Source organism: Odocoileus virginianus, chromosome 7 (genome assembly GCF_023699985.2).
Source record: "Odocoileus virginianus isolate 20LAN1187 ecotype Illinois chromosome 7, Ovbor_1.2, whole genome shotgun sequence".
Lineage (NCBI taxonomy): Eukaryota > Metazoa > Chordata > Mammalia > Artiodactyla > Cervidae > Odocoileus > Odocoileus virginianus.
In genome coordinates, this window is record NC_069680.1 from 83779642 (window position 1) to 83806067 (window position 26426).

The following is a 26426-nucleotide window of genomic DNA, read 5'->3' on the forward strand; positions in this document are numbered from 1 at the left end:
TTCATAGAATGGTCAGATGAAAGTTATGCCTTTTACACAGTGGGCAAGAAAATCTTAAGTTCAGGAGAATTGTGTTTAACTTTTTAATGTTTATTTATTTCTGTCTGCGTTGGGTCTTAGTTGTTGCATGTGGGGTTGAAATGTGGGCATGTGCAGTTGTCACCTGTGGACTTGGTTGCTCAGAGGCATGTGGGACCTTAGTTCTCCAACCAGGGATTGAACCCATGTCCCCTGCATGGGAAGGTGGACCTAACCACTGGACCACCGGGGAAGTCCCCCACTGTTTCAGTTCTAATTCTGCCTGCTGCAGGACCTTGGTGAAATCTGGGCCATATTTTCTTCATGAAGAAAATTCAGAGTGTTGGGGCTAGAGTAGTTGAGATGTCCCTTCCAGCTTTAAAATGAGCCATTTCTCTCTTGAGTACAGAATGACGTGGGGTAGGCACAGAAGGGCCATGAGCTGCTAAGTTGCTTTGCTGACTGTAGAGTACAGACCCCAGGCTGTGGCCTCTTTGGTTAGGTGCAGAGAATGATAAAACCAAAGACTGCCGTAGATGGCCCCGTATCTCTTTTTTAGTAGAAATATTTGCAGCAAACCCCACCAAGCTTGTGAGTTTACCTTTTCCATTACCATACTGATAGTTGAGATGAAAAGTTTAAAATGCTTAATTTCTGAAATTCATCCTTTAGTATGGGCTTGGGATAGACAAGCTATGACCACATTTCTGAAAGTGTTTCTCCCCCTCCCCCTCAGAATTGCACTTTTCTTTTTTCATTGCAATTTCCTGCATCTGAAGCCCACTGACCAGACTCTTAAGCATCTGTCAGCATTTCTCTTACTGAATTTTAAACATCGGCGTAAGTGTTGTAATGGGAGTCCTTGAACCTGCAGGGTTAGTTCATCCTCTGACCTTCACTATTATTTCTTCATGGAAAGAACAGTCATCGTTCTTTCATAACTAGGCTGCCCACTTCCAAAGCCACTTTCACAGTCAAGATCCTGAGATAAGACAGTTGAAATGAAGGATTACTCCCTAAAAAGTCCTATGAAAAAATAACAAATATGCATTTAATGAATAGTTAAAAGAGAAAATGTCTTTATTTGGTGCCTAGATAGTATACAGCTTATTAGATGAATATACTCTGACCGTCTGCAAGTTGATCTGCCAATATCCATAGATAAAGATTCTACATACTCCCCTTACTCATAAAATTGCCTTCTATGACTGCCTTTTCGGTGCAAGACTGTATATTTTTTTTCTAGAGGATTTTCAAGATTATTTCTGAATTGGATATAAATGCTGGAAATTAAAAAAAATTACAGGATTTAGAAAGAAAATAATAAATGCCTATGAAAATTAAGTGTTTTAATGTTTTTAAAGTTAAAAATTTTTAATTTCAGATTTTAAAAGTTAGCCCTAGGTAACTATTTAGAGTTTTCCTAATAAGCACAGTGGAATAAACTTCATTTTAAATAATATTGAATGGTATTGTTCCTTGTTCTTTAAAAGGTGGAAAAATAGATATAGGTCAAGGATTCAGAAAGACAGAATTGTTTACCTCTTAATTTCTGTTTATCTTTTTATCTTTATCCGATGCAAGGTGGTTCAAAACCCCATCCTAAAATCATTACTTAAATGTGTTATAGTCTCCTAGTTGGCTTGGTGTCTGAAATCCTCAGTGAGGTAATCTGTTGATGATACAGATGGGTCTTGAATTTACAAAGAATCATTCTGCTTTTGAAAAGATGAATAGCTGTGTGATTAACAGGGATTCAGATGTCATAGTTTTTTAACATGTGTCAGTGCATAATATACAGTAAGAGATCTCATTCATTCTCCTTGGTCTTAATCATATGGCTGCATCGTCGCATTGCCTGTTGAAGAGAAAAGAAAATTAGTTCCATCATTCGGTAGAGAAGTCCTTAATATCTTTTGTCCTCATTTCCATACGAAGTCAATCCTGTTTCATTTCTCTGAGTTCTGGAGGGTCAAGTGCCCAGGAATAACTAAGAATTGACTGTAAACACACACACACACACACACACACAGACACACACACACACACACACACACACACACACACGCGCGCGCCCGCGCTATGGGGCACGGGCAACTGCTGGCTAGCTCAGCCCCATCTAATAATTGCACCCAGACCTCCACCACACCATATCTCCTCCTCTTCTCGTCACCTGTACTGCTCGTGGCAGAAGCATCTCTCCCATCTGGGTCATCAGCCCTGGGAAGGCAAGAATGCAGAAGATAAGAGAGGAGAAACCATGTGTTCAGTCGAAAGCACGTGTGAAAGCAAATGAAGAAAACCCAGGCAGCGGCCATGGGCTAGAAAGTGGGAGAAACTGCCTGGTGCAAGGGCAGCAGGGCCGCCACCGAGACACTGCTCCTTTGTGGTTGTGCCGTCTGTTCTTTTCAGTTGGATGGCCTTTTGTGATAATGACCTTCTAAGTGCTGAATTGCTCATCTGCAGTGGCCTGACTTGTTCTTGTAATTAATCTTTGTTTTCAGCGGATTCTACGGGAACGCACTCGCTGTACACGACATACAAGGACTACGAGCTCATGTTCCACGTGTGCACCATGCTCCCCCACACGCCGAACAACAGGCAGCAGGTACAGCCTCCCCGCTCCTTCCACCGCACGTGCCAGCTCCAGGGCCAGCTCTTTGATGGTATTCGTGTACTCAGTTTGCAAAGAGTTGCTAGGGTTTTTTTTCTTTTTTTCCTTAAATGGCACTAATAATCTTTGACTCTTATCATTGGGAAACATTTGGGCTTTAAAGTGATTATTACTGCACAAGTTTCATTGCACTTTTTTCTGACAAAATTTAAATAACTCTCCCACACTCACCTGAATTGCTTGCCAAGCAGAACCTTAATGGGAACCAGTGTCAACTGTATTAATTACAAATCACAAAAAAGTCGACAAATGTAACCTGAAGTTTGGTTTCTGCATGTGGGTAGATAAGTTATTGTAAGAAAGTATGTTATAACTCATTTGTGGCATTCTTTAATTTTAGGAGTTTGATTATTTTGGGGGGCAAACCCAGAGTTAAAGCAAAGTTTGTTTTCATGTTTAAGAAAACTTCATTTTCCTGATGTTACTTAACCACACTCCTTTGCTCTAATTTAAAGCACCAAAGACTACATAGTAGTTGTTCAGTAAGTGTTTGTCAAATGAATGAAACTTAATTGTTACAGAGAACTTGCTTTTCTTTTTTACATGTTTTCTGGGTGCTCATGAAATTATGAAGGTAGTCAAAGGATGCTTCTTTCCGAAGAGGCTACTTGTCCTGTCCCCAAGTGGCAAGAGCCACCTTAGATCGCACAGCCAGGAAGAGAAGGAGGTCCCGGGGCCCCAGGCTCATTTGTCCTGCTCAGGGCTGCAGCTCCTCTGTTTATTCATCTTCTTGCAGTAACTGCTAGATGGGTTTTTTCTTCCTAACACTTGACCTCAGCGCCTTCTCCATCTTGTATATTCTACAGGGTTTTCTAGTAATCTGAGCTCTGCCCACTACCTTCAGAGGATCTATCTTTTGATCACGTGTCTATGTTTTTTATGAGATGGAGTTACAATCCCTAGATCCATGTATGAATTTATATACATATGTTGTAAACTAAGGGATTTCCAGCTCTTAAAACATTTATTTGGAATAATGCCATGTGGACTCACTAGATATTAAGAAGCTCAATTTAGACCATGTAGTTGTCCTGCAGATACTTACGAATCATCCAGTAATTAAATTCAGGGTGAGTTGCTGCTCAGAAATGTCATAGGGCTTAACTCAGACCCAGAGAACCTGTCAGCACATTAGTAGAAATAGAACGAGTGCCTTATGGAGCATTTGAATCCCAAGGTCCTGCCAGCTCCCTTATTACCTGAGTCACTTTAAAAAAAAAATTATTTATTGACTTGGCTGTGTCAGATCCTACTTACAGTACTCTTGACCTTTTGTTGCGGCGCGCTGGATCTCTAGTTGTGGCATGCAGGCTCAGTAGTTATAGCCTGTGGGCTTAATTGCCCCACTGCACGCGGGACCTTAGTTCCCCGATCAAGGATCCAACCCACTTCTCTGCATTAACCACGGGACCGCCGGGGATTCCCTGGTGGACTCCAAACTGAATCTACCCCATTGTTTCTCAGATGGCAACCTCTGGAATTTCAAAGCTCATTTCACTTTGCTCTTATCAGAACTCAATACTAGATTCTTCTACCCCCTTTTTATTGAACTGTAATTAAAATGGTGGTTTTATGAGTTCTTTATACCTGACTTTCTTTCACTGAAACTATCCCTGAAAAGTCCTACACACAAAAATGTGAATGGAAGCGTAGGGGATGGGGAGTGGGATACATGAGTGCTTTCAGCTTCCCAAATGGGAGAGTAAAAAAAAAAAAAATCCCTTGCATTGAGACAGTACATCACACACTCTGTAGCCTAAAGACTTATTTGGTTCCATTTTCATTTTCTTGTTTAACTTGAGTGAGAATCCATGGCATTAAATAAGTTATGCTGATAGATTAGAGTTAGAGAATTGTTTAAAAAAAAAACTGTTTTGCTTTTTTCAGTTGCTCTTATATATATATAGAATATGTATGATCTTATATGTGGTTCATTGGGAAATTTACATACTCAACATAGGTAATCACGTAAAAAGGATGAGAATGTAGGGTGTGGGATAAAAATCACTGGACTTGCATTCTGAACTTAGCCGTGGCCAGTCACTTGTCTTGTGGCCTTGACAAAGATCCTTAGTCACTCAAGAAATGTGATAATTATATAATGAGGATGGAGAAGGAAATGGCAGCCCACTCCAGTGTTCTTGCCTGGAGAATCCTGTGGACGGAGGAGCCTGGTGGGCTGCTGTCCATGGGGTGTCACAGAGTCGGACACGACTGAAGTGACTTAGCAGCAGCAGCAGCGTGTAATGAGGATGTGGTCTAGGTGGCCAGTCATGGGTGCTTGGAACCTTGTGCTGAGAAGGACGGAGTCCACACCCAGGCTCAAACAGAAAGGATGCTGTATTTTTGTGCTACCTTCCAAAGGTTTGGACATGAGGAGATTTGACACGCATGAGTATATCTGGACAAAATGATACATACCATCTTCCTCTTGGTGTTAGAATTCTGTGATTCTAGGGCTTCCTGTGAGGCTTCCTCCTTCTAGGTTGGAAAAAAAGCTTCAGCAGAAAAATATAGTTCTTAAGAGCAGGAATTCTAGAACCACATTTCCTAGCTACTATCTTTGTGACCTTGGCGAAATTTTCTATGCTTTATTTTCTTTTATTGTTGAAGACAGAGACTTTTACTTCTTCTCTTTCCTGAGTATTGTGCGCATACAGGGGCATGCCCAGAATGCAGAGAGCCATCAGTTACCGTTTGTGGGATGAATCAATGAACGCTTCCTAGTTGATAGAATCAGAGGAGTTAATATGTATAAAGCACTTAAAATAGTGCCTGGCACACAGCGTGCTCAATAAATTTTGGGGGTTATTACAATTTATAACTTAAGAGATATAGAGGACAAGTATTTTCGATGACTTAATTTGCATTTCATCTTCCTGTTCCACTCCTAAAGATTTATTATGAAGAGCTAAGGCCTGAATAGCTAAGAAAACAAGGGACTAATTTATCAACAATTTCAGAAAACTCTTTTAAATTTGATACTTAATATTTTGCTAATTGTGAGTTGTCATCAGAATATTCTGGTCATAGATCAGTGATGGCTCTGTGCAGTCTTGGAACATGGGCTTTTCAGATTTTTTGTGGGTTGTGCTGCTTTGCCGTATCTCTCACCCACCCAACCCGTGCTCACGGATTGTGTTAATACCAAGGGCGTAAGTGTCTGAAATGACCATCTGGGCTCATGAATGCTCTTTGAGGCCACAGCTCAGCACAGTTTACTCTCTGTACGTGAATTGTGCCTCTGACGTCGGCCTCATTAACACCATGATATCTGTGACTATTTAACTGGTCCAGACGTGTCCACATCACATAGAATTTCTTGTGTTTGTTCTTATAATAAATCAAGCTGAAAGCTTATTCCAAGATGTCATAAAAAGTATTTAGAGAGTTCACCACAATTGCAAAAGAGTTCAATCTTTGGAATGTCTGACTCTTACAAAGAAAACCTCGCCAGACCTGGGGAGTGATGAGGAAGCCGGTTCTTGAATGTTTTCCCTCTTCAGTGAAGTCCCCCACGTCTGTTTGGCAGGCAGTCCGCTTTTCCCAGGGCTGTCTCCCCTGGGCTTGTTCCTCTCCCACTTGTCCTATAGACAAACCATAGTTAAGCTATCCTGGGGTGTTATCAGTGGAAAGATCCCCACAAGTTAGCTTCAGAGTTCACTTTGGCAGAGACACCTTTTTCTTCAAGCTAAGTATATAAAGCATAAAGGTAGCATGGTCCTGGCACAGAGTAAACCTCCTTTTTTTTTTTTTAAATGCTTTGTAATGTTAGAACTGCTCTGCTTAGAAGGGGTATCTGAGCTCCATAGAGGACCCTAAGGAAAAAGACCAAACCCCTGGGTTTCTGAGATTCCATCTGAAGAATCCTGGTCTTTTTCTAGGGATGGACTTGACATCTACAGAAGTAATAGCAACAGAGCTTCTTAGGCTGTAACCCCTTCATCATGTAATTTAGGCACGTGGTCAGCCCCTGCCTTAAAAGGTTTGTGTACGTACTTCTAAGCCCTTCATTCGTACTGCTGAGGGAGTGAAATGAGAGTGTCAGTCACTCAGTCGTGTCCTGCTCTTTCGTGACCCCACGGTCTGCAGCCCACCAGGCTCCTCTGTCCATGGAATTCTCCAGGCAAGAATGCTAGAATGAGTTGCCATTTCCTCCTCCGGGGATCTTCGCAACCCAGGTCTCCTGCATTGCAGGCAGATGTCTTTACCGTCTGAACCACCAGGGAAGCTGAGGAACCGTTCAGATGTTAGAGGACTCCGCTGCATTAAGTTCTAAACAAGCAGGTCCTGACTGCTCTTGCATCCACCTATAAATAGTCATCTAGGCTATTTTGGAAGCATAAGGTGCTTATTCAGCTTTTCATGATTAGCATTATTCCCAGGCCAGAAAAAGGGATATATACTTATACAGTAAGAATTATTGCTTTGAAAAGGGGCTGGCACTACTCATTTTCAGAAGAGAAATTCTTGTATCTTCATAATCATTTCTTATCTTCACTTTGTTATTAAATCATTAAAAATCCGCATTCATGGTTTATTTCTCCATTTCCAAAATATTCAGCTTTGCTTCACTGGTTTGTACATTTATTCTCGTTGTTGGTAAAATATTGTATATAATATTTTTACATTCGTTATATGGTGAATCAGCAAATGCATGTTTGAAATGGCGATTAAATTTGGTATCTTCTTGCTGATCTGAGATCAGAGTGGTTAATTGTGGTCACTTTTTTATGGGAGTGAAGAGGCAAGGTTTTCCTTCTTTAAGTATAGATCCTCTGTATTTATATGGTAACGTGTGTGGGTTTTCACTCTCTTTCTTATTACTCAGACTACTATTTCATGTTCACTTTTTCCGTTTCATTATACAGGAAGCTCTATAGATGTCTCTTAAAAACAAAAGGGACATTCTAAGCACTGGTACATGCTTCTCTGAGTGTAGAGTCTATGGGTGGGGCAGTGTTTTGTTTGCATGCATGTGTGTTGTGTGTGTTCTGTGTGCATTGTGCAAAATTAGGGGAAGTCTCTGAAGGAGGAGAAGCTAGCCCTGCATGTAAAGAGGAGACACTTCTATAAAAATTATTTGGTGGCACTGGGTCTAAGTTGCAGCATGAGGAATCTTCAGTTTCATTACAGCATGTGGGATCTCTAGTTGCAGCATGTGGAATCTAGTTCCCAACCAGGGGTGAAACTTCCCCTCACCCCCAACTGCACTGGAAATGCGGAGTCTTAGCCACTGGACTTCCAGGGAAGTCCCAGGGGCAGACACTTTCTAAGCAAAGTTAGCAAACACAAGGTGCCTACTGCAGCGAGTAGCAACAGGTGGCTCTCTAGAATGGGGGTTGTGACCAGTCAGACTGTGGGAAGGATCAGGCCAGATCAGTCTTTGTCAGCCCTGCTCATCCTGCCGGACTTTCCGATGACACCTGAAGGACTGAGATCCAGAGTTTATGGTTGTTTCTTTGAATGGGAATACATTTCATATTTTGCTCCCTTCTGCACTCATCTCTTCGAGTTTCAGAACTTGTAGTCATTAAACAATGCAGTTTTCTCTTTGAAATCATGCTCATTTTCACCTGTTTGCTTTTTAAGACAAGAAACTCTCTCTGGAGATCTGCCTTCTCCAGTCTCAAATTAAGCTTTCGCATCACTGACATCTCACGTACTTTCTCTTTCTTATGTATGTGTAGCCTCTTCTCCCCTTTCTTCCAAAATTAGGTGTAACGTGTTTTGTTTTTTTGTTTTCCTATCTTGCTAGGTTTTTTAAAAAAGAATGTAACAAATGTACCTATTTGCATAAAGGCTCGTAGATCTAACCAGGTTCAACTTTATGCCATTTTTGATGCATATGAGACTGCCTAGAGATTGTTTGTTTTCACTTGCTTCTGGTTGTTGCACCAAGTTAAAACTGGACCTGTGAAACTCTGAAATTCATTTAAGGAATTGAAAATTTAAACCCACAGGTTGCTATTTCTGTAGTATCTGTATGCTTTTTCGTCATAGAATTGGGTGAAGAATCACATTTTCACTTCCCTTGTCATAACAAGAGCTTATTCCTGTCTCACAGCTTGAATCCAGTGTTGGGAATTTAGCAGAACTGACTATGTAAATCTAATATAATATTTATTAACTCACTTTTTCAGTTGAAGACACTGAGTTGGCGATCTTGGCGCCAAGCAAGTGTTAGGAGCTTCTTATGTCTAGAAAGGCCTAGAAGACGCCATCATTCCTTAATTCCTGAAATAGTGCCAGGGACCTCTTAGTGACTAGCAACTTGCCCTCCTGTCTGGACCACTCTGGTCTATGTAGGCTGCCACGCCCTTCCCCTTCCACTTCCGGAGTCCATTCTACAGAGTTTCATTGACCAGTTACAACAGGATATAACTAACTACTAAAGAGAACCCTTACCTTTATATAGGAAGCCCAAGAATTGCTTAGGCTAATTAATGTCCGACAGTGACTAATGTTTCTGAGAACTTGCCAGATGTATTACTTTAGTCTCTGAAGAGATTCAGGTATCCTGTTAATGGGCCAGGTGTTCATTTTCTTGGGCTATTCTCTACAAAGAGCTTGAGCTGTTATTTTCCTCTTCTTAATGAATCTCCATGTTCCCCACCCCCACTTTTTTTTTTACAAAATGCATTCTGTGACCATGGGTAGATTAACCAGAATTTTAAAAATATTTCTAGCCCATTTTACAAAGCAAAAGAATACATTTTTAGTGGTAACAAATCTGCCTACCCTTGCAGGAGATGTAAGAGGTGAGGGTTCTATCCCTGGGTCAGGAAGATCCCCTGGAGGAGGACATGGCAGCCTACCCCAGTATTCTTCCTAGGAGAATCCCATGGACAGAGGAGCCTGGCGGACTACAGTCCCTGGGCTCGTAAAGAGTCAGACATGACTCTCAGCATCTGAGCACAGCCCATTTTTATGAAGCAAAGAATATGTTTAAAAAGAGACAAAAGCAGACTGGCACATTATCAAAATAACTAGCCTTAAATTTTCCTTTAACTTGGGCTTTAAATATTGTGCTTCCCTAAGTGAACTATGGGATTGGACCCAACATCTTCCTTCAGAGGGGAGAGAAATGGGTAGGAATAGCTACCTACACTTCACTGAGTAAAGCGCCAGACCACCCTGCAAGATCAGCCAGGAGGGTGTTCACTGGGGAAGAGGGGCCCAGAGTCCCCGCCCCGTGTGGCCTTGGCCACCATGAGCCCTATCTTCTCGCCCGTCTGAGAATCCCTGTGCTTCAAAGAAAGCACAGCATAAGCCACTGTATCCGTGCTCAGCAAATACACTGAACACATTGTGAGATATTTTTGTTTATTTTTTTAAACTTTTCATTTGTTCCTGAGTTTTCTTGTCCTATGACAGTACATGTAAATCATATGTTACAGTTATTGGGGAGACGAGGGAAGAATATCTTAGCCTTGTACCATTTTCAGCTTCTCGTGGTGGTGGTTTTGTTTTTTTACTTTAGTAAGTTTTAGAATGTTTATTTGTTTACTTACTTATTTGACTATCTCGGGTCTTACTTGTGGCTCGGGGACTCGTCTCAGCGTGAGGATTCATCATTGCGTCTTTCTGGACCTTTTCTTGGGGTGCTTGAACTCTCTCTAGCTGTGGTACGTGGGCTTAGTTGCTCTGTGGCATGTGGGATCTTAGTTCCCCAACCAGGGATGAAACCCATGTCCCCTGCATTGCAAGGAGGATTCTTAGCCAATGGACCACCAGAGAAGTCCTCATTTTATTTATTCTATTTTTTTTTTTTCTTTTTGGCTGCACCACTTAGCATGTGAGTTCTTAATTTCATGACCAGGGATCAAACCTGAGCCCCCTGCAGTGGAAACGCAGAGTCCTAACCACTGGACTCCCAGGGAGTCCCATGGTGCTTGTTTTAGATATATGTCCCTGCCTTCTTTTCTTTTCTTTCCATGAAATGTTTATTGTAGCTAACATCTGTGTCCACGATTGAATGGGTAAATAACACAGTGAATATATGACTAGTTTGCTACTGATTTTTTTACATGCTTCTGAAGTGGCACCTCATACTTAACTATCCAGCAAACATATTTGAAACAACAGATGGCTCATTAATGGATATTAATATATCTTTCAAAACTTCACTTGGGCAGCAAAACGATTTTCGTGTGTTTGTAACTTTAACCATCAGGATTTAAATAGGACTCTTCCAGCATATGAATCTGCAATTTAACTGGCAAGCAGTGAATTCTGAAAGAATGGACATTTCATTCCCACTTTTCCAGGCCTTTTATCGTGCTAAATCACAAGTCAGGGGCCTGACAATGAAATCCTTTTTGTATCTGGGTTTAAAAGGTTTTAAAAGTCGAACTTAATGCTCTTTACAGTGAAGTATGTTCTGTAGGTGCCAAATAAATTTGAACACAAGCTTGTTGCCTTTGTTATTGCTCGTAAAGAGAGATTTACTACCTGAGATTACCCTGTTCCTGCAATGACATCACCGACTCATGTAAGGATTACTGTCTCTATGAAAACCGAGGATCACAGACTCTGTGAGCACAGATCCTAGTGGCTTTAGGTGCATCAGCTTATGGGGTGTATGGGTTTATCGGCGTGGATTCAGAGGTGTTCAGTGTTGCATTGTGCAGTATTGTGTGGCTGTGATTGTGTATTTGTATCATTTGTTTATTCACATTGGGTAGGGGGTGTCTGCTGTGTCCCAGGCAGGCCATTAGAACCCAGGAGACCAGAACTCAGTCAGACACGTCTCCTGCCCTCCTGATGATTATGACTTGATACAGGAGAAGTAAGCCAAGACTTAAAAGAGGACAAGACAGCTAATGTTGTTGCCTTGGGCTTGGAGTGTGGGTGCAGGGCATGCGCAGTGTTGCCAAGAACATTTTTCCTGGTGTTGTGGTAGCTCAGACCTGAGTGGTCTAGGAGAGACTTGGGGTGAAGGGGGTGTTCTTGGCAGAAGGAACATCTCAAGTAAAAGCGTTCAGTGTTACCGCTATGGGGTTCTGTCTCTTCTGCTGCATATGTCATTCATTGGGCTTTCCTGCTCTTAATCTGGTGGATTCTGTGTTTCCAACATACATTTTTATGAAAGGCCAGATTTCAGTTAATCAGTTTGCATATATTAGCCACCAGAATAACAGCCTTCTGTATTGTTTTTGAATTTTTCTATGTGTATTTCTGGCCGAGCAGGGTCTGCGTTGCTGCACAGGCTCTCCTCTCGTTGTGGCGAGCGGGGCCCACTCTAGTCACAGCACACGGGCTTCTCGAGACGGCTTCCCTTGTGCAGCTCGGGCTCTTGGGCGCACGCGCCGCTGCAGCCGCGGCCTGCGGGCTCAGTAGTTGTGGCTCCGGCCTCTGGAGCACAGGCTCCATACCTGTGGCACGTGGGCTTAGCTGTCGCACAGCATGTGGGGTCCTCCCGGGTCAGGGATGGAACCTGCGTCTCCTGCGTTTTCAGGCAGATTCTTTACCACGGAGCCAGCGGGGAAGCCCCCAGCCTTCTGTGTTTTCGTTGCAGCAATGCACGTGTCTGCGGAAGCACGGGCACAGCTAAGCCCTTGGTGGACAAGTGGAGGACTTGGAACCACTCTTCCTCACCTTGGATGCCATGCCGTCTCCTGCCTTTAAGTTGGCGAGCTTAACCTACAAATCTCCTTAGTGATTTAGCTCTAATGGGCTATTATTTCAGGGTTAAAAAAAGTGATAAAGATGAAAAGGAGGGAGAGTGACAGTTACATCTTACAGTAAAAGATGAACTTAAATGTTGAGTCTTTTCTCTTCATTGGTCTTTCAACGTGGCCACATCAGGGAACCCAAGCTTCCTAAGAACAACTCTGCTTTTCTAAAACAAACTCCTTGAAATTGAAAGCTGAGTGCGTTGTATTTATTTACATATCTTGTTTTTACAGAAAACCTTGTCTGTAACTCTGTGTGTGTGTTCACTTCCCTGACTGCAGCTCCTGCGGAAAAGACATATAGGAAATGACATCGTGACCATTGTCTTCCAAGAGCCCGGAGCACTTCCTTTTACTCCGAAAAGCATCCGGTCCCACTTTCAACACGTCTTCGTCATCGTCAAAGTACATAATCCATGTACCGAAAACGTGTGTTACAGGTGAGTCAGCTGCCCCTGGCGCTCCATGCTCCCAGAGTTGTTCCAACAGGTCCTCTTTTCCCTAAATATCTTTGTTTTCCAATTATTCTTTCTCAGCACCTAATTATCCTTTTTTTTTTCTCCCTAATTACATTTCCCATAGTCATCACTCAGGTGCTTTCTGTACGAAGTAATTGCCTTCTTCCCATTTTGAAACAGTGAGATTCCTAGAAGCTCATGAGTGTAGGTGACACCTTTCCTCAATATTCAGGACATCATCCAGCCCTGCCACGCCATCACTTGGTTGATAGCAGCCCCAGAGGGGGATGATGCGGCCACGTCAGTGCTTCCCTGAAAGAAACATATGGTGGTGGTGCAATATCTCTTCCTGTCCAAGGTCTTGGAAACACCCACATCTGTGGGGCTCTCAAGACGGGAGTTTGACGCTTTGGTGCTTTCGAAAGGCCAGCCAAGTGCCCAGGAATCCCGGGACAGTCTGACGGGGCCTGCCTTTCCTCCAGCTCTGCTGTTCCTCAGGAAGCAGATGTCATGGAAGTGCCTGTCTAGTGGGATGTTGTTAAAAGAGCGGGTCTCTCACCTGAGTGAGGATCCAGTCCTCCTGCCGTGTTTACAACTTAGCTTATTTTTGTGTGTTAGTCGCTTAGTCATGTCCAACTCTTTGTGACCCCATGGACTGTAGTGCACCAGGCTCCTCTTCCCATGGGATTCTCCAGGCAAGAACACTGGAGTGGGTTGACATTTCCTTCTCCAGGGGATCTTCCTGACCCAGGGGTCAAACCCAGGTCTCCTGCGTTGCAGGCAGATTCTTTACCACCTGATCTATAGAGAAGTCCTTATTTTGGAGGCCCTTCAATTCCTTCTCTGAAAACTAAGGATAACAGTATTGACTTCAGTGTGTAGTTAAAAAAAATGAATAGCAGGAACTATGCCCGAAACGTGTTAACGTCCCTGGTGCTCATGCTGAAGCAATGGTCACACTTGAGCTGCCTCCTGGGCCTGGGTGGGGACCAGGCCTGGGTGTGTGCGAGAGCTGGAGGGGCTGTGAACTGCGGTCGTACCCTTCTGGGGGCGAGGATACTGGCCTGTGTGTTAGGTGCTGCCAGCTTGCCTCCTTGCCCCCAGCCCCTACTGCCCTCTCCATTCGCATGGTTCCGCTATGATGATTCTTGTATACACCTTCGTTTACAACCCCTAGCCTGAATGCTCAGAACGACTTTTTATTTTTAAAAGTGATATTTGAAAAAAAAAGAAAGACATCTAGCCTGTATAAAGGATATGCGCTTAGGTGCTCAGTCATGTCCGACTCTTTGCGAACCCATGGGCTGTAGCCCGCCAGGCTCCTCTGTCCACGAGGATTCTCCAGGCAAGAATACTGGAGTGGGTAGCCATGCTCTCCTCTAGGGGATCTTCCCAACGCAAGGATTGAACCTACGTCTCCTGCATTGCAGACAGATTCTTTACCATCTGAGCCACCAGGGACGATATGCCTAAATCCAATAACGTTAGTGCAAACATGCTCATTTGGCTTATTCTTCTGGGATCTCCCCCGTGAATGGTAATTATAAAGAATCATCTTAAATGAACTTCCCTAATGGATTGGAAACATGAGCCTAGGGCGTTCTTGTATTTGGTGTTATTTTATCTGCTGCTATTTTTAGGTCAAATTGGGTATTTTTAATTACTTTCTATTTTTAGTTTATTCTTCTATCATGAGGTGGTTGATTAGCACAAAAAAATCTTAAAAGATAAGTAATACCTTTTCATTTTTATTTCTTTAGAGCTTCCTGGGTTTAATTAGATTACTGGGAAGCAGGGATGCCTTTGATATAGATCTTGCTTATAAACAAAGTGGCTTGGGTTATGTTTTCTGTGGTAAAAGACAATGTATACAAATGGTTCAAAGACAGGGTCACTGCCTTTTGAGAAACCACATGTTATTGCTAAGTTATCATTTACTAATGAGGTTCAAGTGTAAAGCAGCAGAGTGCTTCAGGGTTTTAAAAGTGCCTCATAAACATTCATGGGTTTCCCATGTGGCTCAGTGGTAAAGAACCTGCCTGCCAATGCAGGAGACGTGGGTTTGATTCCTGAGTCAGGAAGATCCCCTGGAGGAGGAAATGGCAAGCCACTTCAGTAGTCTTGCCTGGAAAGTCCCATGGACAGAGGAGCCTGGCGGGCTACAGTCCATGGGGTCGCACAGAGGCGAACATGACTGAACACACACACAGGCAGAGTTTGCTCATCTGTCCCAAAGACAGGCAGTCCTTCCCTGTCCTTCATACTAGCTGAGGCCCCGCCCGGACCGTCTTATAGCTCATCTTCCCAGAGACAGTTAACTCTGTTAAAGGGTGTGCAGGTTATGGCAAAGGTGGGAGATCCCTGGAGACTATGGTCTATTTAAAGTTCCACCGGCTACATCCCAGAAGAAGATTTCACACCTGTTTTCATTTCTTAACTCATTTCTTCCAGGATTTTCTACAGTGAAGAAAGTGAAGCATAGATGACTTCCTTTGTTTATCTGAACACAGAAAATATCAACCTGGGCAGATGTGGGGTTGGTTCTCATTCTTGGTCTGAAGAAGCTGCTCAGTAGTTGGGGAGTAGATGCTCGGGGGAGGGGGGGGTTCATTCTTTCACTCACTCCAGTCTTTCATCTGCTAATTTATTAGTTCACTCTTATTCCAAAACAGATTTGAGACAGTGAAAGCTTCTGTCTGATACAAGGGAACATTATTGGTTTTACCATGTTAAGATGATTGCTATCACTCTATGTTTGAAATATCATAAAACTTTGTTTCCATAAAATCTTCATTTAGACTTCCAAAATGTGACCAAGTGAGCATTTCCTTAAAAAAGGGGATATTCAAAATTTTGGCTCTATAAGGATGGTCACTGTGCCCAGTAGCTGGCCAGCAGGGCGGATCTCACTGTCAGCTGTTGGAGGGTCACTGCCTCTCGGTGGTGATCAGCCACAGAATTTAAAGAGCGCCAACCTGGCTACACATCCATTGCCCTTGCCTTAGTCAGCTCGCACAGTCACGGTGCAGACCAAAGAACTGGTGGTTTATATGGCAGACATTCGTTTCTCTCAGTTCTGGAGGCTGCAAGTCCGAGGTCATGGTGTTGGCAGGCTTGGTTCTCCCTGAGGCCTCTCTCGCGCCTTGCAGATGGTCATCTTCCTGCTGTGTGTTCACATGGTCTCTCTTCTGTGTGTTTGCATCTCTGGTTATCTTTCTGCGTGTTCATGTTTCATTTTATAAGGACACTTGTTAGATTGGATTAGGGCCCACTGTTAGGATCTCATTTTGACTTAACTGTCTCTTCAAAGAAAAGACTCAGTCTCCAAACATAGCCACTTTCCCAGTTACTGGGGTTTTGGACTTCAGCATACAAATTTGAAGGGAGGCTACTCAGCCTATAACTCCCCTCCCCTGCACCTACTAAATTTGAAAGTTTTGCTTAAAAACAAAGAGCAACTTGATATCCAGAGGTGTGGAAAAGAAGAGGCTGTGAAGTAGACGGCTTCAGTTGAAAGTGTGGTCAGCAGTAACTTTTCTGAAGGTAACTGTTATGGCATCACAGTTCAGCTTGTTTCTCTTTTTCCTCCCTCAGCGTTGGGGTTTCTAGGTCGAAAGATGTGCCACCATTTGGTCCACCAATTCCCAAAGGTGTAACTTTCCCCAAGTCAGCAGTATTTCGGGACTTCCTTTTGGCGAAAGTCATCAACGCAGAAAACGCAGCCCACAAGTCGGAGAAGTTTCGAGCAATGGCCACTCGGACGAGGCAGGAGTACTTGAAGGACCTGGCGGAGAACTTTGTCACAACTGCCACCGTCGATACCTCCGCAAAATTCAGCTTCATCACTCTGGGCGCCAAGAAGAAGGAGAAGGTGAAGCCCAGGAAGGATGCCCATCTGTTCAGCGTGGGAGCCATCATGTGGCACGTTGTGGCGAGAGACTTTGGCCAGTCTGCGGACATCGAGTGTCTCCTTGGGGTTTCTAATGAGTTCATAATGCTGATCGAGAAGGATTCCAAGAACGTGGTCTTTAACTGTTCCTGCAGGGATGTCATCGGGTGGACATCTGGGTTAATGAGCATCAAGGTGTTTTATGAACGAGGAGAATGCATCCTTCTGTCCTCAGTGGACAGCTGTGCTGAAGACATCAGGGAGATTGTCCAGCGCCTGGGCGTAAGTACAGGTTTTGTTTTTCCACCACCCTTAGGCCTTCAACTTCATATTCATAACTTCCGCTGTGGAAGTTCCCCCCCAGATGTGTTACCTGGGAAAATACTCTTTCTCATGGGTAGAACTGAGTTTAAACACTGTCCTCTTGAGCGGTTGTCCTTGTGAATCCATGAATGGTGGAGAAGCATCCATTAACAATTGGTTAGAGATGAAAAGTGAAGCCAGCTTTCCAAAGGGAATAATGGGACTTATTTTTATAGTATCTGAAGGAAGGACAGGAGAATTGACTAGATGTTATGTGTGTTTGTAGAGATTTGCATGACAGTACCTTACAGGAGGAGGTTAATAGACATAGAATCACCATTGACCACATTGATGGTCAGAGTAAGCCGTATTTGCCCCTTCAACTCTGTGCATTTTTATGCAGTATTTCTGTTTAGTCTGCCAGATTAAATATGTTATTAATCTTGCAGCCAGTTTCTTGCAGAGGTTTTATAGAATTACCTAGTAAGTTAGAAAGATTTAAAAGAAAAAGTCATAAAGAGATTGTTATTTGGGGTATGAAACAAAACCCTTCAGTGATGCCCATGGTATTTAGCAGTTGTATTTATAATTCTTAGTATAACAAGGGGAGATACAGATTTTAGTTTGAGTATATACAATAGAATTATAAGAATAAATCAAATAAAAGAACAAAATATGATTTGACAAAAGAATTTTTCATGTGTAAATCTTCCCCCAAGGGGATGTGTATTTGATTCATTAGAAAAGATTTAGTCAGTTATGGATCATGAGAAAAAGGAGAAATTATACCCATTTCCTGCCCTCTTTCCTGCCACCAAATATAAATCTTTTGTTATTCCAGACTACATAGAAGAGACAATGCAATCAAGGCAGTGTCTGCTGGCTTTGGAGAAATAATATCATTATTTGCAGGCACTCTTTACAGTGTTCAGCAGTATTGAGGGTGTATGTGCACAAACCACGATGTGATTTGGGGATGATTAAGTGTGTGATCAGTGTATGTATCTGGAGAATTGAATTATCTGGTGAGTCTCAGGACATGTGCTTTTGGTAATCCTGGAAATACTTCTTAATTCAGAGACCCACTGAGTCATTATAATCTGTGCTCTGGAAAATACAACACAAACAATGTCCCTTCACCAGCCAGCAAAATGCACGTCCCAGAGGGTCTGATACATTCACTATTCCAAGGCACCTATTCTGCCATCTTGCTAGAAAAGTGACTGTATAACTAAGCTGCCTGAGAGCTGGAATATATTTGAGGAAATATTGAGTTAACCAAAAAGTTCCTTTGGATTTTTCCATTAGATATTGCAGAGAAACCTGAATGAATTTTTTGGCCAATCCAATATGCTGTATCTAGGATGACTTGTAGCGGGAGATGGTAGAAATAAACCAAGCCAAAGACTGTTGGGGGCTTAGAACATAAGGCTGGCACCAGGCAGGAGAAGTAGAAATGGAAAGGAAGAAGATGAAGCTCTCCTAGAAGAGAGATTTGGAAGGGGCACTGTTGGACACATGGTGAACTCTGCATTTTCTAGTGGTGAAAACAGGAGTGCCTGTTATGCAGGTAGAGACACAGGTGGGAAATGAGCACTCCTGCCTGAAGGGACAAGCAGGCCCGGCCACTCTCCGAAGAGCCCGGGCCTGGATGAATGCTCTGCTGTTACCATCTTGAAACTCAGAAATTTTTGTCTAAGGGGCCGTACATTTTAATTTTGCACCAGATTTCATAAATTATGTAGCCAGTCCCAGGTTCATAGGTAGGAGGCCATTATAAATGTTAAGGAGCACGGAACAGAAGGGAGAAAGAAACTGCAAAAAGTAGGAGACGTGGCAGGTGGTTGGAAGAAATAAGAGGAAGAGACAGAACATGTAGGACTCAGGAAAAGCTTGACCTTTCACTCTTCAATCTGATATGTGGATGTTAAATTTCAACTGATAATTATGTTCCTATTGGAAAGAAGGCCGGGCACATGTCCTATGTGGTCTTTTGGTCAGCGAGGTTAGTTGAAACAAAGCTGAAAAAAGAAGTGAAAGAAAAATGTATGCAGGTTGTATATATTACAAAAGCACTTGTTCAACAATTTTGAGTTAGTTCAGTTCATAACTTTGGAAACTTCAATCTTTCAAAACTTCACCACTAAGCCCAGCAATCCCTTTCCCCGTTTTCCTACGCCCCAGACCGTCACTGCACCTTTGAGAGACTGATCGGCAGTGTGAGCACTGGGGTGGTAACCGTGGCAACGCCGCCACATGGGTGATAACCTGCACCAGTCTGGGTCCCACAGCTGTATATACAGTCAGAGGTCTTACTAAATAGGAATCTGTGTATTCAGAGCGTGTTTCATGGAGAATGTATTTTTAAAACGGAAACTTCACACATGAGCTCTGTGCTTTGGGGGATACGGGTATGATACCTCCCGGTTTTAAATTACCCACAAGCAAGTGATGCCTTGGTCATCCAAGAGCTTCTTTGGTGGCTCAGTGGTGAGGAATCCGCCTGCCAGTGCAAGAGACACAAGTTCGATCCCTAGGTTGGGAAGATCTGGAGAAGGAAATGGCAACCCACTGAAGTATTCTTGCCTGGGAAGTCTTACGGACAAAGGAGCCTGTCAGGCTATAGTCTGTGGGTCACAAATAGTCCAACACAACTTAGCAACTAAACAACAATGACAACATGTCATCAAATTATATCTTCAGTGACCCCATGTTTCTCTTTCCATTCATGTGGGCTATTCTCAGTATGAACTTTTGAGGGTGGCGTTACTAATTATTGGTGCTTTAGATTACTTAGTGAGACACTTCCTGCAGGAGTGCCTTTCTGCATGCTGCCCTTGTCCAGAGACAGTAAGGAAGCTGGCTGGCTGGCCTACTTTTGATCTGAATGGTCCTTGCCACCTAGGCAAGCACGGGCAGGCAGTCCCAGGAGAGGGGCCCTAGGGTTTAGAATAGGATGTCCACAGGTTGCCGCAGAGAACACTTCCGGTTTCCTAACAGTTGGACTTCCTGCTGCTGCCCATCCTGGGGGGCAGGTCACTAAGTGTTAGCTTGGAAAGGCATGGGGCCATTTTTTTTTTCATTGTTTGTATATGCCACACTTTGCATATCCATTCTTCCATCCATAGGCACTTGAGTTACTTCCACATTTTGATTATTGTAAATAACACTGCTAAGAACATGTGTGTATCCATACCTCTTTGAGACCCTACTTTGAATTCTTTTGGGTGTATACCCAGAAGTAGAATTGCTGAGTCACATGGTAATTCTATTTTATATTTTTGAGGAACCACCATACAGTTTTTCATAGCTGATGCACCACTGGGCTATTTTATAAGTAGAATTATATTGTCTCATAGGGAATTTCCTGGCATCTAGTCGTTAGGACTTGGTGCTATGACTGCTGGGGTCCTGGGTTTGACCCCTGGTTGAGAAAATAGGATCCTGCAAGCTGCACAGTTGGGCCAAAAAAAAAGTAATTGTCTAGTAGGCTTTATTGCTTTGATGGGTGACAGACTTCACGTTTTTTCAGTTGCTTCAGTCTGTTTGAAACAATGCAATTTAGATGCTTAAGCACCAAGTCAGGTGATGTAGCAAGGAGAAGGGAAGGTTATTAGAGCCCATCTTAAGCTCTCAGGCTCTGGGTCAGTGGCTTCTAGGAAAAAGCAGGACACCTGTATCTGATTTGGCTTTGAAGAATGAAACCATCATTTTACTTGTGTTATTTTCTCTGCAACTGATGCCAGGGATAATTACGATAACATTTGGGTTGAACCGTGTCCCCGTCTTGTTTTCTTGTCAGTGGGATAGCTGGAGGGCAGGGCCTTGGTGCCCTCGTAACCCTGCCTCTCATCGTCCCCTTCCCCCTTAGATCGTGACCAGAGGCTGCGAGACCGTGGAAATGACCCTGAGGAGGAACGGGCTGGGCCAGCTAGGCTTCCACGTGAACTTCGAGGGAATCGTGGCAGACGTGGAACCTTTCGGTTTTGCGTGGAAGGCCGGCCTTCGCCAGGGTAGCCGCCTCGTGGAGATCTGCAAGGTGGCCGTGGCCACACTGACCCACGAGCAGATGATCGACCTTCTCCGGACCTCAGTGACTGTGAAGGTGGTCATCATCCAGCCCCATGATGACGGCTCACCTCGGAGGTAAGTTTCTCATGCATGAGCACTCCTCCTCGGCCTCGATGGCACGTGCTGTCCTGTAAGACCCTCAGAATGTGAGGTCATGTGCATCTTCCATCTAAGTTGTTTGGACATCCACCATTAGCACAACTTAAAAGAGCTATAAAAAAATCATTAGTATATAAAAATGATAAACTCTCATTTTCTAAGCTCTCCTTTGGTACATTGAAGCCATTGGATTCAGAATATTTATTTGCATGGGTGATGGAATATTGGGAAATCAGGTACACTGTTTGGTGACCACTCCATTCTGGCTGAACTGGTTCAGGGGTTTCTCATAAGCGATCATGGGAAACATAGAAGTGACTGGACTTGGAAAGCTCAGAGATGGATGGGTCTGAGGAATAGGGACAAGAGTGGAGTTAGAAAAGGATACTGTGGCATTGGAAATAGAAAGTTCTCAGGCTCAACATCACAGGAGTATTAGGCCCAAATGAGAAAGAACAAGCCAGCCACCTGCTTTGGCCTGCCTTGTAAGGTAGGTAGTATGTATAGTGGTATCTGGAGCATCCTTTCTCTGCCTGCATCTCAAATGGAGGCCCTACCGGCCCCCCAAGAGCTCTGGCTTAGGAGGGATAAGCGTGCTTGAAATCCGGGCTTTAGCTATGTGATTTGGGGTTTGTCACCTGCTATTTCTTATTTTCAGTCACTCAGTTGTGTTTGACTCTTTGCAACCCCATGGATTGCAGTATGCATGCCAGGCTTCCCTATCTTTCATTGTCTCTTGGAGTTTACTCAAACTCATGTCCATCAAGTCAGTGATGCCCTCCAAACATCTCATCCTCTGTTATGCCCTTCTCCTCCTGCCCTCAGTCTTTCCCAGCATCAGGGTCTTGCTCTCTCTAAGCTTCACTTAGTATCTGTAAGGTGGGGTTATTATATTGCCTACCTCATACTGTTGATGAAGGTTAAATAAGGTGATAATATGTAAAGCAATCTGCACCTCTGGCATAGTCAAAACCCCACACGTCTAGTGAAAAACAAACACCCAAAAGACTGAATCTTTAGGATAGTTGTTTGAGTTTTTTCGTGCTGTAAGAGAAATTCATACTCAAAGATAACAGAATGACAGGACCCTCCTCCTGATCTGTTTCTGGGGTAACTGAGGTCCCTGTTTGTGCTCTGTCCATCTCCTTTCTCCCGACCTCCAAATCAGCACCATCGAAGAGCAGTTTCTCTGATGACGTGTTCTATATCTGTACCATCTAAACAGTAGCCACTAGCCGCAGGGTAGCACACACTTGAAATGTGGCTAATGCAGCTGAGAAAATGGAGTTTTTATTTTAATAAATGGACCAAGACTGCATTAGCCACATCTGGCTTGTGGCTGCCATATTGATTGGGTGGTGTGTGTGCCTATGTGCTCCGTCACGTCTGACTCTTTGTGACCCCGTGGATTGTAGCCCACCTCTGTTCATGGGGTTTTCCAGGCAGGAATACAGAAGTGGGTTGCCATTTCCTACTCCAGGGTGTCTTCCCAACCCAGGGATCAAACTCAAGTCCCCTTCATTGGGAGGCTGATTCTTTACCACTGAGCTACCTGGGGATACACCAGCTCTAAACCATGATCTTTTTTTAGAAAATAAGCCAGTGGTAAACCACTTTCCTCTATGGTTAAGGTACAGAATTTTACAAAGCTGTGTTTCTGTTGCTTATCTTACCTTTTTGCTCCCTGCTTAACTTTCTATGGTCTGATTTCCTATATCTGCCCAATAAGGTTATAGAGTAAAGGTTAATGAGCTGAAATTCTCGAGAGTAGCAACCACATGTCTCAGTAAATAACCAAGTTATTTCTTGTTGCCTTGCCAGATTCTGTCCCATTAAATTCATTTACTCCCCAAGAATCTTATGAATCACTCCTAGGAGTGTGAGTACAAGGAAATCAGAGACAAAAATTATTTTCCTAAAAACAAGACTTGGATATAACAGAAAGCAAATCCTTTCATCTTTGAAGCTGAAATATTTGTAAGTGAAAGTCTTTTAATAAATAGATTTTATTTTTTATAAATAAATTTTAAGCCACTTATTAGAAATTTTTCCACGTGGTAAGATTTTTTTCTTCACTGACTGGAGTTATAGATTTATAAATTTTGTGGTGAGAATCAAATTTTGTGCTGTCCTCAAGGTTGATTACTTCTATTGAATTTGACAAAACTGTTGCCATGTTCTCCCCAAATTAAAAAAAAGCAAAACATTTTTCTCCTATTTTTAGTTTTGGTCTGCTGTTACTCAGTAAGACTTTTTTTTAAGCTTCCAAGAGATATGGTTAATAAAAATGTTAGAGTTATCATTATATTTGGTATTTAAAACATATGATTTAGAAAAGTAGAATTTCTTAAGTAATGCCAAATTGTTTTTCAGCTAAAGCAAATAAAAGCTACCACTTAAAAGTTCTGCCTGCTATTTTTCTATCCAAGGATTTGTTATCTGCTTTGGTCTGCACATAATTAATTCTTTGTTTGTTTTAAATGTAAATTCTCTTACTGAAACTGTTCAAGATATTTAGAGATTTTGCCTTTGTCTCCTCAGAATCTCCTTAATGTCATTCCCTGAAGATACAGATTTTTCTCCTGATTAATCTGAAATACCTATCTTCTGTATTTTTTACCTTAGCCAGGATGAGAATGATCTGTTTTCATGATAGTGCCTCTCCAGAAATGGTCCACCTATCATCCACATTTCCACAAGTCAGGAAGCTTTTAAGCCTAGCGTGTATCATTTAAGGTGCTTTCACTTCAGGCTTCCAATTTTCTGTGAATTTGTATCTGTAAATTTGCAGATCTACATTGTTGTTAGTTTTGGATTCGTGTTCTGTGCCAGCAACTCTCTGGACACCCTGATAAAAGGACTCATCATTATCCGACAGCCTTACGTCACTGAAATTATCCTTGACATGACAGCCCTTTGCTTTAGACTCTCATGCTGAGCATGAGGGCTTCCCGGGGGCAGTAGTGGTAAAGAATCCACCTGTAATGCAGGAAACATAAGATGCAGTTCGATCCCTGGGTTGGGAAGGTTCCTGGGAAAAGGACATGGCAGCACACTCCAGTGTTCTTGCCTAGAGAATTCCATAGACAGAGGAACCTGGCAGGCTACTGTCCCTGGGCTCACAGAGTCAGACATGACTAAAGTGACTGAGCATGCACACATGCATGCCGAGTATGAAATGTCTTACCTTTCATCCCCACCCTAAGCAAGTTTGGGCTTCCCTGTTTTCTCAGAGGGTAAAGAATCTGCATGCAATGCGGGAGACCTGGGTTGGATCCCTGAGTTGGAAAGATCCCCTGGAGGAGGACATGGCAGCCCAGTCCAGTATACTTGCCTGGAGAATCCCCAGGACGGGAGTCTGGCGGGTTACAGTCCGTGGGGCTGCAAAGAGTCAGACGCAACTGAGCAACTCAGCGCAGCACAGCTAAGCAACATCAGCCTCTGCATCATCAGATTTTATCAATGACACTGCAGAGGAGGGTATAAAAGAGGAAATGAGCAATGCTCCACTCATTTTGAAAATTAAAGTGCAAACCTTTTGTAAACTTAATTTTTATTTTATATTGAATTATAGTTGATGTATTAAATACAATGTTGTGCTAAGTTTCAGGTGTACAGCTAAGTGACTCAGTTATTGATATACATATATCCAGATTCTTTTCCCGTTTAGGTCATTGCAGACCTCTACAGAGTAGAGTTCCTTGTGCTGTACAGTAGATCCTTGTTGATCAAGTACAAACCTTTTAAATGAAGTATCACTTAGTACCTTTATTCCTATGCAAAATATATAAAGATGGCCCTTTAGGTAAAAGTACTCTTTTGATTTGTGGCATGGGAAAAGACCCCATCTTTCACAAATTGGCTTACTTGTCAGCGAGGTGGCCAAAAGAAAATATTAATTTAAATGGACGTGTGTGTAATTTTTCCTTTTAAGTTGTCTTTAGTATAAGAGCCATAGGACTACTAAAATGGCCAAGTTCATGAACTGCAAGATATTTCAGCCTTTATAAACATCATGAATAATAGAGTGAAAAATGCTTCGGTTAATTTTTGCCATTTGTCAGCTTTTTTTTTTTTTTTTTTGTCCTGCACAATATCAGGGAGAAGAAATTCTCCCCAGAGCCCATCTGCTTCTGTCAGGAGTGGGAGAGGCCTGTCATTTAATAGACTCGCTCCTAGTTGTCTGCAGGTCAGAAGGTATTTGCTTATGACTCAGAAGCTGCTGAATTAAATGAAGTCTTTAGTTGGGAAAGTATTTATGTGGAATCAAAAGGCATCCCACGTTTTGAAGTCCTTTTCTCAAGCCTCGGGGTGATGATAACTCAGCTGTCCCCAGGCTTGAAAGGAAGGCAGAGCCCAATTTTATTTTCCTTGTGGAGTTCCAGGAGCATGGAGCAGGAAGGTTCCCTCTGGGAATGCTTATTAGCTGATGTCCTGCTGCGACTGGATCTGGGAGAGGCCTCAGAGAGATTGGGAATGTGTGGCCAGGAGCAGTTAGGGACTACTGCTCTTCAAATGGAAATGAGGTTTTCGAGGGAGTGAGGGCTTTTCCCAAGCAGGCAGTCTCTGTGGCAGAGATGAGGAAGAGTTTCCAAGACGCTTAATTAAGCATTTCTTGGTTTTGCAAGGCAGGGCATGGCCTCAGTCCCTAGCCTTCAAAGGTGACTGACATTCTGTGAGTGTCATTTTAAGGAAAATGCATCAACTTAAAAGGCTGATATAAAGGAAATAACAGCTCATCAGAATTATGCATGAGTTGTGATACAATGTGAGTGATTTAGTAAATATGTCCAATAAAAATGGAAATGAAATTCCATGCTGCGGTGCATCTGTTTTTTGTGATTTTTCATACTTCGTTGATATACTGGCCAAGACGTATTTTTTTATATAATGCAAAACAGTGGAAATTATCTCATGTTGTCATGAAGCTAAATTCTTGTTCCCTGATCATTCTGTAACATTGAACCCATAGCCGCCAGGACCTTGACCGTTCAACTCCCAGAAGTACACGGAGTGGGGCCTAGAAATAGAAACGGAGAAGGAAACTCAACTTTGTCAGGTTAGCAATTGATAGATGGGTATAGATAGATGAATAATATAAGATAGAAACATAGATTGTAGGTAGATAGGGAGACAGAAAGAGATGATGGATAAATAGATAGGGGATGAGTTGAAATCTGGATTAGAGTGAGATTTTAGATTAGGGTTCCATATATTTGTTTGGATAAGTAAAACCA

General features: G+C 42.8%; 1 protein-coding gene across 10 annotated transcripts in view; it reads left to right on the forward strand.

Annotated features, from left to right (window-relative positions):
* The window catches only part of SIPA1L2 (signal induced proliferation associated 1 like 2), a 236048-nt gene that overhangs the window by 153878 nt on the left and 55744 nt on the right, over positions 1-26426 (forward strand). For all 10 annotated transcript variants that reach the window (XM_070471084.1, XM_070471082.1, XM_070471089.1 and 7 more), the window contains 4 exons: positions 2523-2626; positions 12652-12809; positions 16422-16998; positions 20891-21165. In XM_070471084.1, the coding sequence (XP_070327185.1) occupies positions 2523-2626; positions 12652-12809; positions 16422-16998; positions 20891-21165 (1114 nt within the window). The remainder of the gene's footprint in view (positions 1-2522; positions 2627-12651; positions 12810-16421; positions 16999-20890; positions 21166-26426) is intronic.